The 16,827-nt window shown below is 34.7% G+C and overlaps 1 protein-coding gene across 5 annotated transcripts in view; it reads right to left on the bottom strand.

Annotated features, from left to right (window-relative positions):
- LOC121428824 overlaps positions 1 to 12,023 on the bottom strand; it is a 41,251-nt gene extending 29,228 nt beyond the window's left edge. For 4 of the 5 annotated variants that reach the window (XM_041625676.1, XM_041625677.1, XM_041625679.1 and 1 more), the window contains exons 1-3: positions 11,626 to 12,023; positions 1,566 to 1,746; positions 1,035 to 1,165 (exon numbers count right to left, since the gene is read on the bottom strand). In XM_041625676.1, coding sequence (XP_041481610.1) covers positions 1,035 to 1,165; positions 1,566 to 1,746; positions 11,626 to 11,828 — 515 coding nt within the window. In that variant the 5' untranslated portion in view covers positions 11,829 to 12,023. The remainder of the gene's footprint in view (positions 1 to 1,034; positions 1,166 to 1,565; positions 1,747 to 11,625) is intronic. The other variant, XM_041625678.1, reaches the window with a different exon arrangement.
- Between the last annotated feature and the right edge of the window lie 4,804 nt (positions 12,024 to 16,827).

Below are 16,827 nucleotides of genomic sequence, written 5' to 3'. Positions count from 1 at the left end.
AGATTGAGATCAACCCTACTTACTTCCCTCATCATCAATAATTATTATCATCACCATCATCATCATTCTGACTTCCTACATCTGCTGCATTTTATTTTCATTTCTTTTATATTTCTACAATTTTTTTTTATTGCTTATACTGTGATTTGAATTCTTTTATTCCTTTGTTGTTGTATACTTGTATGTTTTTAAAGGATGTCAAATAAATGAATTGAAACAAAAACACCATCATCATCATAATCATCATCACCAACATCATCATCAATAATCATCATCATCATCATCACCATCATCATCATCCTCATCATCATCCTCATCATCATCATCACTATTATCATCATCATCATCAATAATCATCATCTTCATCATCACTATTATCACCATCATCATCATCATCAATAATCATCATCTTCATCATCATCATCATCACCATCATCAACATCATCATCATCATCATCAACATCATCATTGTCGTCATCCTCATCATCATCTTCATCATCATCACCATCATCATCATCCTCATCATCATCATCACCATCATCACCAACATCATCATAGCCATCACAACCACCATCAACATCATCACAATTATCACCATCTTCATCATAGTCACCACCACCATCATTGTCATCATCATCATCACCATCACTATCATCATCATCATCAATAATCATCATCATCATCATCTTCATCATCATCAGCATGACAACATCATCATCTTCACCAACATCATCATAGCCATCACCACTACCACCATCATCATCACTGCTCTTTATCATCCATACCATTCTCAACAAACACTGCCTAAAGAATTTTAAAACACTGATACAAAAACAAACAAAGTATAAAAATATTTGAATCCAAATGGAAAAAAAATAAAATGGAACATTTCATGAAGATTTTCCATTGATTTTCACCAACAAGTATGTTATAAGCTACTGAATATCCTAGCATCCCATTGGCTGAGAGCAAATTAGTAGGTGAATATTAACAAAACTCTTCATGAAATGCTCTTTCCAGATCCTGATATATACCTGGCTAGAACAAGTGCAGCATTGCTAGCAGTCCACATATTAGAAGAGGAGAGAAGACCGGTAACTTTTCTCAGTAGATCATCTAAGCATGATTCACCCAGCATCCAATCTCTACCAGACTTACTCTCAGCCTGTAAAAAGGATATCATGCAAGTGTAGGATATTATGTCAGGACACACGTTGAACATAACAAATACCTTGATGTACTGAAGGAATTCAAGCAAATGCTGAAAAAAGATCTATTTCTACATTTTCTTTTAAGAAATCAGTACGACTGACTATAATTCCTAGATTGATCTCTATATTGGCAAAACAGTGAAAATCACTTAACAATATAGGCCTATGTAATATAATATCATTTCATCAATTCTTTAGAAAAGATTATTCATTTTTAAACTATTCTATCTTTATCTTTTTTCTCAAACTATGCATGAGAGAAAAGGGTACTAACAGTTGTTGCCAATTCACAAAGCAGATTAATTAAATATCTTAGGAAAGTTCTGAAATTCAGGATACATGTAAATATCTTACCAATGTGCCCATGGTTCCCGCAGCATTCATAACACATTCTGTATCATCGTATGAGAGCATATCGGTAAGATCGGTCAGTATGTTATGAGGGGAGGAGCCATTGATGAGTGACATCACACGAACTTGACCTACATCATGCTCCGCCAAGGTTCCGAAGATATAGGCAGCATTCCCGGCAACTCTGTAAACAAGCAGTTGAATTGTCAAAGTTATTTCATTTCATTCACAGTAATTATTTATCATTTTTAAACAAGTTTTTTTTAGTAGTAAGTTTTTTTTTTACACACTCTGTAAAATTGGGAAAAGAAAGTATGACTATTTAATTAGTTAGAACATGTTAGGGAAGAAGCCATTGATAAGGCAACATCACATTAACTAGACCTACCTATTTTAGGGGAGTAAGGGTACTGAAGATTCAAACAGTATTCCTGACAAATTACTGATAAATTTCAAAGTGAGTTTCATTCCCTGTTTAGCTACATTATTTTATGACTCACTCTGTACAATAGGCAACTCTGTACATACATTGTACATGTACACAACCTACATGTATCTGTCGATTTTCAAAGTTAATACAACTGATTCACGATAAACAAATATTACACAATTTGATGGCATACTCTGTAAGATAGGGAAATCTGTAATCAATCACTGGATTGTCGGATTTCAATTTATTCTAATCCTGACAATTTAAAACAAAACAGAGGCCTTGAATTTGTCACATTCTCAGGCAAACCAAAATTAAATTTATGGACTTTACCTTATTTGTCAGTGACTTCAATTTTTGTTTTTAATTTGTTCAAGATGGGCTTCAAACATTCAAACATGAATGCTATACACTTTTTGGGGTATGGATGTAAAAAATGGTGTAGGCCTACACACAATATTATATAAGAGAGATTGTATGGGTGCACCAGGATCTTTTCATAGGTGGTGAGGGTGATTTTAAAATAACAGCACAATATTTTTTTCTTCAAAATAACTTTTTTATTATTGGTTCTTTTTTCACTACTTGAATAATTGTGGGGAGCAGTCACCCTCCCGACTTTGCCCCTCCCCCACCCCTTGTTTTTACCACTCCTGGCTGTAGCCATACATAATGCACTGTTTCTTTTTTTGTATGGACTACAGTGTACTGTACATGAAAATATTCCAAGATGGCAAGCTATTCCACTACCCCTACAGATGTTAAATAAATTATGTATTTTTAGCAACAATGTAACCCTTATGAAAAAAAGTACTACCTAATTGATGATTGCAATCTCTACATTCATCATGATAACAGTATAGGCCTACACAAAAACAACCAGATGACTTGTTCTAGTTATTAGAGTTATACTAAGAATACAAGTCTTTCCCACACCCTGACTGAATGGCAGATCATTGTTAATACATGTAGTTCCTCCTACATGTTTTGTTCTAATAATCAATACAGACTATAAAAACCCTCCTTTGTAAATGTTCACTTCTTGTAATCAGAAGAGTAAAAGACCCAGAAATCCGCCCCAATTCACAGGAGATGGATCAATAATTAGGTCAAATAGTGCAAGAGCAGAACAATGACTTAATAAGAGGTATTTTGCAGATTCCAGTTGGGAATGATATATGTTCAGTAGTATACCGGTACTCAAATCCTTTTGTGTTATACCACTTGAGATAAGATATTAATAAGAATCATAATAATAATGAAATCAAATATGTTTGCCTCAATGCAGTATCACAATATCATTTTATTGTTTTGAATTAAAGGTTAAGTCTACCTCAGCAAAAATTCATTAGAATGATTTTTAAAAAAGTATAAAATGGACATTAAATCCCAAGGGATGGGAAAAGACGACTACAGCCAGGTAAGGTGAAGTGGAAGCGAATTTTAATTCCTAGTTAATAGTTTCATAGCCACTTGTATTCCAATACTGACTTCATGTTGTTGTTTTTTCCTTTCTCCCTTGTTTACTTTTGTAAGATACTGTACAATGAAAGTATAAAAACAACAAGTTGACTTTTTGTCATTCAACTTTCATTCCAGTATTGTTTACGAATACAAAGTATCTTTACTTTTCAATCATGCACAAGTGTACATGCATTCATCCCCGCCAAACATTCATGCAGGATCTTACATTAATTCCCATATAGTCACAATGGGTGATTTCAAGTTCGGTGTTGACCTTTTGGTGTTGGTGTTAAGGCAATTTTCGCATGATTATATTATAACACAAAACATAGAATGAAGTTGGTCCCGAAAAGACACTCACTACATTGGCGGATCCAGGGGGGAGCCCGAGGGGCCCGGGCCCCCCCTATTGGCGGAGCAAAAAAAGAAAAAAAGGGGAAAAGAAAGGAAAAAAGAAAGGGAAAAGAGAGGAGAAAAGAAGGTATACAAGCATAAGAGGAGGAAGATGAGTGAATAAAATACAATGAGGGGAAGACTTTGAAAAAAAATTTAAACAAAATCTTTCATGTTGGGTGATATCTTGCTCAATATGGACCTTAAAATATCAAATTTTGAAGTCAATATACAAAACATATTTCAGCTGGGAAATTGAACTTTCATTATTCTGTTTTATTTACAAATTGATTTTTTAAAAGTGTAAAAATTCTGTTTTATGGTCTGAATATGAACAATTTCTGCTTGGGCTGCGCGCTCGCAAAATTTGATTTGTCAGGTACCTATTATTTTCCTGTATTTCATAAAGTTCTCAAAATATCCCTATTTAGGTCAGATTTTCAAAACGTATCAGCTAGCGCTGCACGCTCGCATTTTGATTAGTGAGTTATGTATATCTCAATATTAATTCTAAAACAAACTACTTAAAATCACCATTTGATGACAATTAATCATAAATTTCTGCTCGCGATTTGCGCTCGCATTGATAGATATTAAACTCATGCATCTTATGCATATTACAAAAGTGCTTTAAATGTCCAGTTTTCAGGCCATAATACTGATAGATTTCGCGCTGTCATGCTTAGGAAGATATTCATCATTTTCTTATGATGACATAATGTCCTTATAGAATATCCCGGTCCTATGTCATAAACTCGAAGTAACAATAATGAAAAATATCAGCTCTGTTTTAACTGTGATCCTTTTTCACCTCACAATTTTTCCACAAAGTGCTTGCAATACAGAGCTTAAAGTGACCCCTTTTCAGATCGGAATATCATATATTTTTAGCTCTCGCTTTGCACTCGCTTTATTGATTTTCATGAAAAGGGTATTTAAAATACCCAAATTCTAGGTCGAAATCTGAAGCACACGTTTATTCAGATACGCAGCTTGTTCTCCATTTCAATAATTATCAAGTTTTAGATCACAATATAAAAAAATTGTCTGCTCGCGCTTTTTGCTCGCATTATTAATGTATGAAAATTTCCAATAACTTAACCTTTTCATGATTTACAAAACATGAATAGAGTGTCCAGAATTTTTCCGCTCGCGCTTCGTTCTTGCATCAGTAATGTTAAGTTTTTGTCTTATCCTTTCCACGATTACAAAAAGTGCTTAAAATTTCCATTATTCAGGTTGAAATGTCAAAAATTTTCAGCTCGCGCTTCGCGCTCGCAATATTTGAATGTTGAAATATGTAACGTCTTTCATGGCTAAGTTCAAGCAGTCCATAACAGGTACGTTTTCGATCAGCTCAAAACGTATATAAAAATTTTCCGCTCGCGCTCTGCGCTCGCATTAATAATGTAAGGAAGATCCCCACTTCCTCATCCTTTTCATGATTTACAAAACTTGAATAGAGTGTCTCGTTCAGTAGGTCTAAATCTCGAAATTTTTTGCTCACGCTTCGCGCTCGCACCAATCGTTTAATTATATACCTATTCTGTTAAGTTACAAAAAAGTGCTTAGAATTTCCATTCCTTAGGTAAAAATGTCAAAAAATTTCAGCTCGCGCTTCGCGCTCGCATTATATGAATTTTTAAAATATGTAGCGTCTTCATCATGGCTAACTGCAAGCAAGTCCTTTAACAATAACTTTTCCATCAGTCAATTTCTGCTCGTGCTTCACGTTCGTAATAATTATTCACTTGCATACACATCTTTTTTCAGGATAACAAACATTGCCCAGAATGTTCAAAACTTTAGGAAAAAGTACATAAGATTCCCCCCAAAAAAAAAAAAAAATGGCTCGCGCTTCGCGCTCGCATTATATAAATAAGGATTATGGTATTATATATGTTTATTCATAAGATTAAAGCTAAGAAGTGACTATTAGGACTACCCATTTAAAACCAAAAATCCCGGCAAATATCATATTCGAGTGGCCGATCAGGGAAAATATGGCTGAAAAAAAAATTCCGGGCCCCCCCTATTGGCGAAGGCTGGATCCGCCCCTGCACTAGTTGTTGAGATGTCAATAATATGATCTGGATCAGTTTTACATACTCTGAGTAAGTTTTGGAGCAAGGGGAAGCAATCAAAATTTCAACAACACCAAGGCCAACACCGGACTTGAAAGCATGAGGGATTTTAAAAAAAAACGCTATTTGCATTCTTTATTCAAGACTCTCTTCATCATGACACAAATAAAACCCGAACAAATAGCTCTGCTTTATATTATTCTTTCTTCTGCACCATCCCCCCCCCCCCCCCCGTTTTTTTTTTCATAAAGTTTCTGAGGGATATGCTATATACTTCTTTTGTTCACCACATTAAAACTTTTGAGGGGGGTAAAGCTATCTTCATTTTTATCATTTTCATTGTATCATGTAATAATATTGAAAAGGGGCAAATGACCCGGAGGGGCCACTTCCATTGACGAGTGGATACCATGCGCGACCAGGGGATCTTGAATAGCACCCTAAACACATATTTTCCATAACCCTACCCTTAACAAATATTGGAAACAAATACTATTGGCAGGTTTTCCCAGAATTGAGGCCCTAAACAAGAACAGTGATGTATTTTCCATATTATGAAAATGCACCCCTTAACAATTGGAAACAAAACAATACTCTCGGCAAGTATTCCCTGAAATGAACCCCTAAACAAATACAGCGATATTTTATTGTTATGTCACGGGTCTGTTGGTCGTCGGTTTTTACCTTTACACACCATTATTTTGGTTTAGTACGGCCCGACCTTCCACACCTCGCGCAAATCGAACTCTAAACACGTAGTGTTGGGGCAAAAAGGACATCCTTTATAAAACGTTTTGATTTTGTTTTATCATCCCCGCGTATAATTTGACCGTAAACACATATATTTTTCTGCACGAAATCATTTTTTCAATATTTTTGAGTCTTTGACACCCTTATTATCTTACATACATAACGTGCCTTATCTTGAAAATGACGTCTTTTACATTTGTTTGTTTTGGTCGTTTATGGTATCCACTCGCCAATGTAAGTCCCCCCCCCCCCTTCCTGGGCCAAATGAATGAGTGGTGTGCAGTGCTTGTTATTGTACATATTGATGGTGTCTTTGAGGCTTCTGACTTTCTGCTACACATCACACACACACAAAAAGGGTTTAATAATGAGGCACTCCAGTGATGGAAACTCAAATCCCGAAACCCTAGCAAAATCTATTTAGATCTAAAAAATCATAAATAATAAAATTATTTTGGATTCAATTTTGACAACACTTGAAATTTCCATTTTCAGGTCAATAGATTTCTAATGGATTTGTTTTTTTTTCTGTCTACATCTCTGGAATGTTAATGAGATATTTTTTCTTAAAGTAGAGGTGCTCCACATTTCCATTCTATTTCATGGGGTTTCTCTGACAGAACAGACAAATAGCTTGCACACTGCCACTGTTTGTAGAAAGGCTTTGACATGCCTATGATACCATCAACAATACAATGTTTACAGAGCTATGACTCTCAGCTCTACACAATAAGTCACTTTCATCCTTCAACAATTTCATTGTACAGATTTTTGTCAGTTTCTGTGGATACATTTTTCCTCAGACAGAGAATAAGAAAGCAATTGTGTCTACAAATTATACAGTTTGAATAAAAGAATACAATGCAATTTGGAATAGGGTAAACTGTGTGATCTCTGAAATTACACTGTCTGAATTACATGTAGCTTAGATTCCAAAACACAGCTTGGCATTCTAGAGATTCTACAACAGATCATTCATGAATGAACATGAATGAAAAGTGTACTATTCAGAGAAAATATTTGAAAATTGGGATAAAACAAACTTTGCTAAATTTCCTTTTAAATTAAGTCTTCATCAAAATGTTCACACTCACAAAATTTTTTGTCATCCACTTCATTTAATCGAACCCCATTTCTTATGTGATATTGTGAAATTTTATTCACATGAAAAATAAGATTTAATAATGAAGTTTTGATAACAACAACATAATAATCAGTGGCGGATCCAGGGGACACATCTGGCCTGTGCCCCCCCCCCCCTTGAGAGCCATATTAATTTTTTTTAAATGTAAATATGCCATTTTGACACAAGTGTGCGCTCTCCCTTTTTAAAAGCAAGTTACATCATATATTTTTACTAGCAAGATGTAGTTCAGACACAAGTGATTACCTTTTTTATTTTTTTTGCTTGTCAAATTTCTTCATGACAAAATAATCCTCAATTTAGTGAAGACCTTTTTTTCTTTTTTTCAATTTATTTCTTAAAACACTATTCTTTATACCAAAAAATTCAACTTCAAGTAAAACTCTATAATGGTAAGTTTATATGCATTGGTTTATCATGTCTCCAAAGTTTAGTAGAATATTAATTGGTTATTGGACATTTATTTTAAAAATATTTGTTTACTTTCTCTGTTGTTGTGGTTATGAATTACATCAAATATTTCACTGCTTACACATGTATGTTTATGTTTTTACTTTGTAAATCTTTCTCAATTCAGTCACTGGCTGCAATGAAATGATAATAAAACCTTCAATTCAATTCTTTTCTATTTTGCTTCTCAAATTTTCCTTAGGAAAATGTGCCCTCCTTTGGAAAATCCTGGATCTGCCCCTGATAATAATTGATAAAGAAGAGAATGGCAATCATAAACTTGATAAAGAGAGTATACATGTAATCATGTAGACAATGATGATGATGAGGATGGCGAAGGATTTCAATCACAGATTTTGTGATTTGATATAAGTTGTTCTTAAAGGAAATAATAACTCTCTGGGCTTTGACATGTCCTTTTTGTGTAAGGCAATTGACAGATTTTTTGGATGTCATGGCATCCACAATGTAGAGCCGGCAGTGATTCTCAATGGAGAGCTTTATGATCTACATTGTAAGTTAATTCTTAAAGGATAAGTCCACCCCAACAAAAACTTGATTAAAAAAAATAGAAAAATCCATCAAGCATAACGGTGAAAATTTCATCGAAATCGGATGTAAAATAACAAATTTCTTTTGTATTTTATTATATTAAATACAAAATATTCTAATTTTCTCCCCATTGTCCTGTGAAACAAAGTTTTATTTTCCCTGAACATGTGGAATTACCATTGTTTAACATTTTATGATTCAGTCAAGTTTGTCCTTATTGTAAAATCTGTAGAAAATCAAAATATTGCATATACCGGTAATTCAAACAATAAACAAAGAAATAACGAGTAAGTGACATTATCAACTCATGTAACTGACTCGTTCATCTAACTATTTTGTGAAAAATAAGCAAAACTTTAAAATTTCCTAACATTCTTATTTTACATCCGATTTTGATGAAATTTTCAGCATTATGCTTGTCTGATTTTTCTCTATTGATTCAAATCAACATTTTTCTGAGATGGACTTGACCTTCAACTTGACAAGAAATCTCATCCTTGTAAAACTTACAGCACAAAAAAAATAGAAAAGACATCATGCATACATCATGTAATAGTGAAAATACAAAAACAAAATTTCAATGATTAAATACTGTATAAGTACATGTAATTGCCCTGAGACCATGTCTCGGGTAATTCAACATCGGTAGAAATTTGACAAGTTTAAAAAGAGAATATAGGTTTGAGTTAATGAAAATAGGATGTGATCAATTAAGTGTAAATAATGAATGACATCTAATTTGTAGGATCTGACCAAGGAGATAAAATATCTCCTTGATCTGACCACCCAAGGGCTCATTACCTTCCTGCCTGTAGGGAAACTACAGGTAGGACTATGGTATGCCAATACTGTACACAGCACACAATTTAAAAAATCATTAAAATATCACTTTTGTGACTAAAAATACTTATTTCCTTACAGTTGCAATTTATTTTTCATTAGTATCTTGGGGGTAATTTTTGTATTCATCAGAGCGCTTGAAAACTTGGATTTTGGGCATACATGTATTTTTGTGTATGCCCTCTATTGGTGGCAAAACAATTGTAGTATTTCAATCTCTATTTTTAATTAAGAAAAATTAATTCAAAGAATCAAATTTACTTAAGAGGCAAGTTATATGATGAATAGCTGTAATAGAACATGACAGTGTCAAAAAATAAAGCATTTGTCCAAAAGAAAAAGAAAAAATTAGCCAAACATTGCCAACCTTATTTCACCACACAGGGAGGAGTAACAGAGAACAAGGTTATCACAACGTTGTTCATAGAATGAGTGGGATCTGACATACTTTACAAGCACAAAATCAATCTAGGTCATTGAATGAATTTCTTGTCTCGATCTTATCTCTTGACATATTAATTGTAATATAATTGCTACAGTAGGCCTACCTACTGTAGAGTAACTGTATTACTCAGTGGCAGTCGGCAATCTTTGAGCATAGTTTACACTGAATTAGAGTGACCAAGCCAGAATAGGAGAACAATAGATTCACTGGACCATTTCCTTTGTTCTTGCTCGAGTGTAAAATCAAGTGTAAACTTAGACCAAAAGCTTCGGTCTCTGTTTTGTTGGTTGTTCAGCTGAACTTCGTTGGCTTCACTCACCAAATACAGAGACCGAAGTTCTAGCGCGATATGTACAGGGGACTCAATGGCCATATATTTATGTACTTAAGATCGGATAAAACGGGGAAGTGAATTTGCGCGACAGCCGAGGTAAGTCACTGTTTTTGTTCCTTTTAACTTCATTTTCTCCGTTTTTTGGCAACTGATGCCAAGAGGGAATATAAGTTTGCACTCTGGTCACTATAATTTTCGAAATTTTTATTCATTAAAGACAAAAATTGAAAAGCCCCGACGGGGGGATTTTGCATTGCAAGTCCCCTAATGGTGGCTGCACGATAGCGAGCTGTCTGTGTACGAGGAGGAGAATAAAAAAAAATGTTAAAAAACTCCTCGAAACAGGCGGCTGCCAGCTGTCTAGTGTAAACTATGCTCAAAGATTGCTGACTGGGTCACACTTTATGTGTCACACTTTCAGTCTGAGTCAAACTCAAAATATAATTTCAGCTGCTTTGAAGTTTTCAACATACTTTGTTACAAAGACAATTTAAATAAAAGGGAAGTACACCCTGACCAAAATTGGCAAACAAAAAAGATGAAACAAATATTGGTTAAGGTTTGAGGAAAGTCCATTAAAGACAAAAAAAAATTATCAAAATTTAATTTTTCTTATTTGTCATATGTGAGCAACTTCCCCCCCCCCAAAAAAAAAGCAATGAAATATATAATGTAATTTCTCAAAAATTACAATTAAACAAAGCAACTTTTAATATTCATGGTATATTTAAAGAATTATTTACCTTAATATGCAGCTCAAAAGTTTCCGCTCATGCTCGCGGCTCGGCGCTCTCGCATTTCATAATTTTTGTTCCTAATTTTCATAGAGGGCATGAACATAATTGATGTCAAATCCCTGGCCTTGGCTTGCCTTGGAGTCTAAGACCAAATTTAAGCTCAATGTATTATTTCCCAATCTTCGTTAAAATCAAACTTATACATTTCAGGAAATGCCTATGAATTTCGGGAAATTTGGGATTCAGTTTTCAGGAAATTTGTTTTGGATCTGTGGAAACACTGCATAATTGCCAGTGCCACTGCCACTGCAGTGGCACTGCGCCACTGCAGTGGCACTGCGCCAGCTGCCCCCTTTCTTTTTAAATTTTCAATATGGCATTAGCCTTAGGCTTAAGTTAAAATACCAAGTTGATTAACAGATTAATGACTCAATATTTACCTTGCATTCTTTTCAGCAAGTAGCCGGACAATACCCCAGAGAAAGTCTTCAGATCCATAATGAGAGATGAAGGCATTGATAGTTTTCTCCTTGTCTTTGTGGATGTCATCCACCAGCAGTTCCAGCGCCCTGTGCGCCTCCGGGTCCTCCGGCTGCGCGAGCAGCGACTCGAAGTATTCATCCTGCCGCCAATTCAGGGTCATTTCCAATTGATTTTGTTCTGCAGTTTACTTCATTGTGGTTGAATCTCATGCAGAAATCGAGTCGATGTGAAATTAAAAGTAGGAAAATAGAATATTCATGGTGTTTAAAGATGTTGCTAAGACCTTTCGCTTCCGTACACAACCACCGTCGTTACGCGGCTGGTTGCATGTTTTACAATTTACGAAATACGTTTATGGCGCTATAGGTGCTAGCGCAGCGTACATGTATAAAATTCGGCAAACCAGCTGACGAACGTAGAGGGCGGCGGACTCGATCTAGATCACGTAATAAGGATTGGGGATTTTACCGTTAAACTTTGACTGATATAATGGCTCAGGGCCTACGTCGGTTTTACCTTATAAAAGTCAAGTCCACCCAGAAAAATGTTCATTTGAATAAATAAAGAAAAATAGAACTAGCGTAAAGCTTAAATTTTCATCAAAATCGGATGTTAAATGAGAAAGTTATTACATTTTAAAGTTTCGCTTATTTTTCACAAAACAGCTGTTATAAGGACAACTTATAACAGTGACATGCAAATGAGCCAGTCGATGATGTCCTTTACTCTCTATTTCTTTTGTTTTTTTTTAATTATTTCAATTATAAAATGTTTCACATTTTACAGAATTAACAATAAAGATCAGCCTGACTGAACCATATAGTATTGAAAAGGGATTAAAACAATCCTAATTCCACAATGTGCAGGAAGAAATTCGATTATTTCATATGAAATAAAAAAGAAATAGTGAGTGGATGACACCATCAGTCTCCTCATTTGCATACCGACAAGGATGTGCATATAACTGTTTTGTGAAATTAAGCGAAAATGACATAGCTTTCTTATTTTATCCGATCTTTTTTTTTCAGTTAGTTGCTTGTTATTTTTTTCTCTTTTTATAGGCCTATATTCGAATCAACTTAGTTGGGGTGGACTTGTCCTTCAAAGGTATTTCCTAAATCATTAACTCCATAATTTACAAACGATGGTTTTTCGAACTCATGCCACAATCAGAATATGGCAGTCAGTAAGCTGATCATCAAAATCCTATATAAAATCAAAAGTAATTTGTATGTCATAAAATATAATTTGGATTTTACTAGGTCAATCATCTTATCCAAAATGTACATAGAAAAAAAATCGAACTATAGATCATATCAATTTGTTGTGTACAAAAAACGCTCCTCTTATAAGGCATAGAAATGGGACGTTTGACGCACAGTCACTAATACGCGCCGCTGTCTTCGCGTCGTGCAGGCAGTCTACGTGTATAGTGGCGGGCTGCTACATTGCGGTGCAGGGGTGTTACATATCGCGAGCACACTCAGCAGCGTGTTTTCACTTCTTCTCCTTTCTCTCCTTTTCTTGTCATTTTTCCTCGCATTACTTATTTTCATAAATTTCCCTCTCACTTTCCTTGTTTTCTCACTCCCTTCAGTTTTGTAACTCTTCTTGATCACTTGCATTCATTGGCACACCCCCGGTCAAAAATAGTACGGTCTATTCTATTCTATTCTGTTTTGATAGATCACCTTGTTGACGCGTTTGGGAGATATCTTAGCAAATCCCTCAAAAACGGCGTATTTTCCATATTTTCTCCATAGGGAAATAATTTAACACGCTACGCACTGCAAAAAAGGAGCGCAAACAAATTGATATGAGTTGTCATCGATGTACAACTAAAAATAACATTGAATTATGGCATCACAATGATTTAGTTGGGTTTTTTTTTCAATCTTCTTTCAACAAGCTTTAAGTCCCCCCTGACGAAAATTGTTTTAATAAAAGAAGAAAACACAGAAAACACATCGGTAGATTAAGTTTTGATGAAAATCCATCACAAAATAAGAAAGCCCAGGATCTGATTTTAATTCCGTAATACAAGCAGCTTCCCCATCCAGACATAAGCGGATCCAGGGGGGGGGGGGGCCTAGGCCTCCCCCCAAAAAAAAGAAAAAAAAATCAAAATTAATCATGACAAAATGTCCTTAGAATATCCCAGTCCTAGGTCAAAATATCAGCTCGCGTTCGCACCACCTATATTAAAGGGGAATGAAACCTTTGGAACAAATAGGCTTGTGTAGAAACAGAAAAATCAAAGGATAAGAATAAAGAAAGTTTGAGAAAAATCGGACAACTAATGAGAAATTTATGAGCATTTAAATATTGCAATCACTAATGCTATGGAGATTCTCCCATTGGCAATGCGACAAGGATGAGTGATGTCACTGATGAACAACTTTCCCTTTCGTGGACTATAAAATACCCTCAAAATGTCTCTTTTTGCTTTTTCTTATGATGATACAATTTTTTTATCCATGATGTATTCTTAAAAAATATGTATTACATGCCCTCATGTAGAAAGAACACATGATCTATGGATAGATGTGATAAAAGAGGCAATTCAAGTGAAATATATACTAAAGTAATGGGGAGAGTTGTTCACAAGTGACATCACATATCTTTGTCGCATTGCCAATTTGCTATCTCCATAGCATTAGTGATCTCAATATTCAAATGCTCATAACTTTCTCATTATTTGTCCGATTTTTCTCAAACTTTTTTGATCTGTTTCTTTGATTTTTCTGTTTTCACACAAGCTATCTTGGTCCAATGGATTCATTCTCCTTTAAGTGCCATCCATATCCACTATACAATTTTCTTACACATAAAAATTGACCCTTTTTTCAGATCGGAATATTAAATATTTTCAGCTAACGCTTCACGCTCCAATTATTGATTTTCATGATAAGAATGTATTTAGAATGCCTAGATTTTATGTCTAAATCTCAAACACACGCACACATGTTTATTGAGATACGTAGCTTGTTCTTTTGCAGCTTCAGGTCAGAATACCAAACATTTTCTGCTCGCGATTCGCACTAGCATGATACTCATCCTAATCATGATTTACACAACATGAATAGTGTCCCATTTTTAGGTCCAAATCTCCTTTTTTCCGCTCGCACTTAGCGCTCGCATTGTTTAGTTATTTACCTATCCTGTTCATGATCACAAAAGTGCTTAGAATGTCAATTTGTTAAGGTCGGAATGTCAAACAATTTCAGCTTGCGCTTCGTGCTCGCATTATTTTTTTGATTGTTGAAAAATATTTATGGCTTTTTTATTATGCTTAAAGGCTTTTCAGTCTATTTATTTAAGCCTAACTGCAAACAGTTCCTTTCCGATCAGACCAGAAAGTTTATTAAAAATTTCTGCTCGCGCTCGCCGTAGTTACATATACGCATTTTCTTCAGGATCACAAATATATTACCCAGAACGCTCAATATTCTATACCAATCTCTCATTTTTCTGCTGTTCTTATCGGACAGGCTGAACTTCCGCGGCTTCCCCTTTCGATGTATCTGACTGATCTCTGAATATTCAGATCATGTTGACTATCAGTGATGTATCAAGAGTACAATAATTGCTTATAGGCATGCAAATTTCTTATTTGGCTGAGATTGCGGTTATTACTTTACACAGTGCACATTAATTGCTTTTACCTGCACCCTTCTGAAAAGGTGCGTGTGTGTGTGTGTGGGGGGGGGGGTCCCTATAGGACTTAATAGCCAGTGATAATCATAACCATAGGGTCCATGTCATAACCATCCTATCATGGTGGTGATGATGATCAGGCATTTACTGGCAATTGTTATCTTATCTTAACACTACAGCAGCCAAAAGCGGAAAATTGTTGATTATTTCCTCATCTATAATCCCCCGCCCCCATTCGCGGGCCCCCATCTGCCACCTCCGATTTATACTTTTGCCGTATGCATAAGGCCTTCCAACTTTTCCGATTCTGCACAACGGCTGTACTTCTGATTGATGATTAGCAGATTTGATTCGCATTTATTGTATTTGTTGAGAGGTTTTTATTTTCGAGCTAGGAACATTGTAAACAAAGAACAGAATTTGATAAAATCATCTAATGGTCAGAAGTTCATTAAGTATTTAAACCAAATAAATACCATTATGGCGAGCGCATGGTATATCTGAATCCACCAAAGAACAATAATTTTCCATGATTTAGAAATTATAAATTGAATTGCTTTATGGAAAATTCATATCACTTGCAAGATGATTGCCTGAACAATGGGTATGTATTTTGTTTTGTTTTATTTTGCATTTTATGTTATCATATCTTGTAATATTTATGATAATAATTTTTCTTTATCTCGATAATCTCAACATGATGATTTTAGCGACCGTCAGAGGAACTTCACTGCATATTATGGTTAAATTAACACAAAGCAAAATGCTGAGAATTCCATCAAAATCGGATAACAAATAACGAAGTTATTGAATTTTAAAGTTTATCAATATTTTGTGGAAACAGTTATATTATACACATCGTCAATATTCATTTGGTGTGCTCATATATAATGTCACATCGCCACTTTTCTTATTCTTGTATTATTACATGAAATCATGTTTCATTTTTTCATACATGTGTAAATGATGTGTGTCCATTTAGTGAAATAAGTTGCGGCAGTATATAACTAATGCACTTAATCAGTTGTCAATCCAGTTGTTTTAGTTCTTGGTAGAAATTTTAATTAAACCTAATATCATACAATAAAATGCAAAATAACAAGTTGGGATATGACATCATCAGCCTATGAATATTCCTAAAAACATGCCTAGAACTGTTTCACAGGAATAATGCAAATCTTTAAAGATTCAATAACTGTTATTTGTTATCCGATTTGAATGAAATTCTCAGCATTTTGTAAACGTTACTCTCCATTTGAGATATAATTATCTCCAGCCTGTATACTATATAAGTGCGGGGAATTAACTTTTGTTAATATATATAAATATATATATATTAACAAAAGTTATAAATATATATATATTAACAAAAGTTATCACCCAAAATCGAACTCTATGTCTTGTAAATCAGGAAAATGTAGGTAACTGCATGGGTATCTTCCTACGGAGCGCGAAGTGCGAGCCGGAAAACTTGTTGATATTCTGATCAGAAACTTTATACG

Source organism: Lytechinus variegatus, chromosome 15 (genome assembly GCF_018143015.1).
Source record: "Lytechinus variegatus isolate NC3 chromosome 15, Lvar_3.0, whole genome shotgun sequence".
NCBI lineage: Eukaryota > Metazoa > Echinodermata > Echinoidea > Temnopleuroida > Toxopneustidae > Lytechinus > Lytechinus variegatus.
Note: the sequence above shows the minus strand (reverse complement) of the source record. Positions and strands in the feature narration are given on the sequence as shown.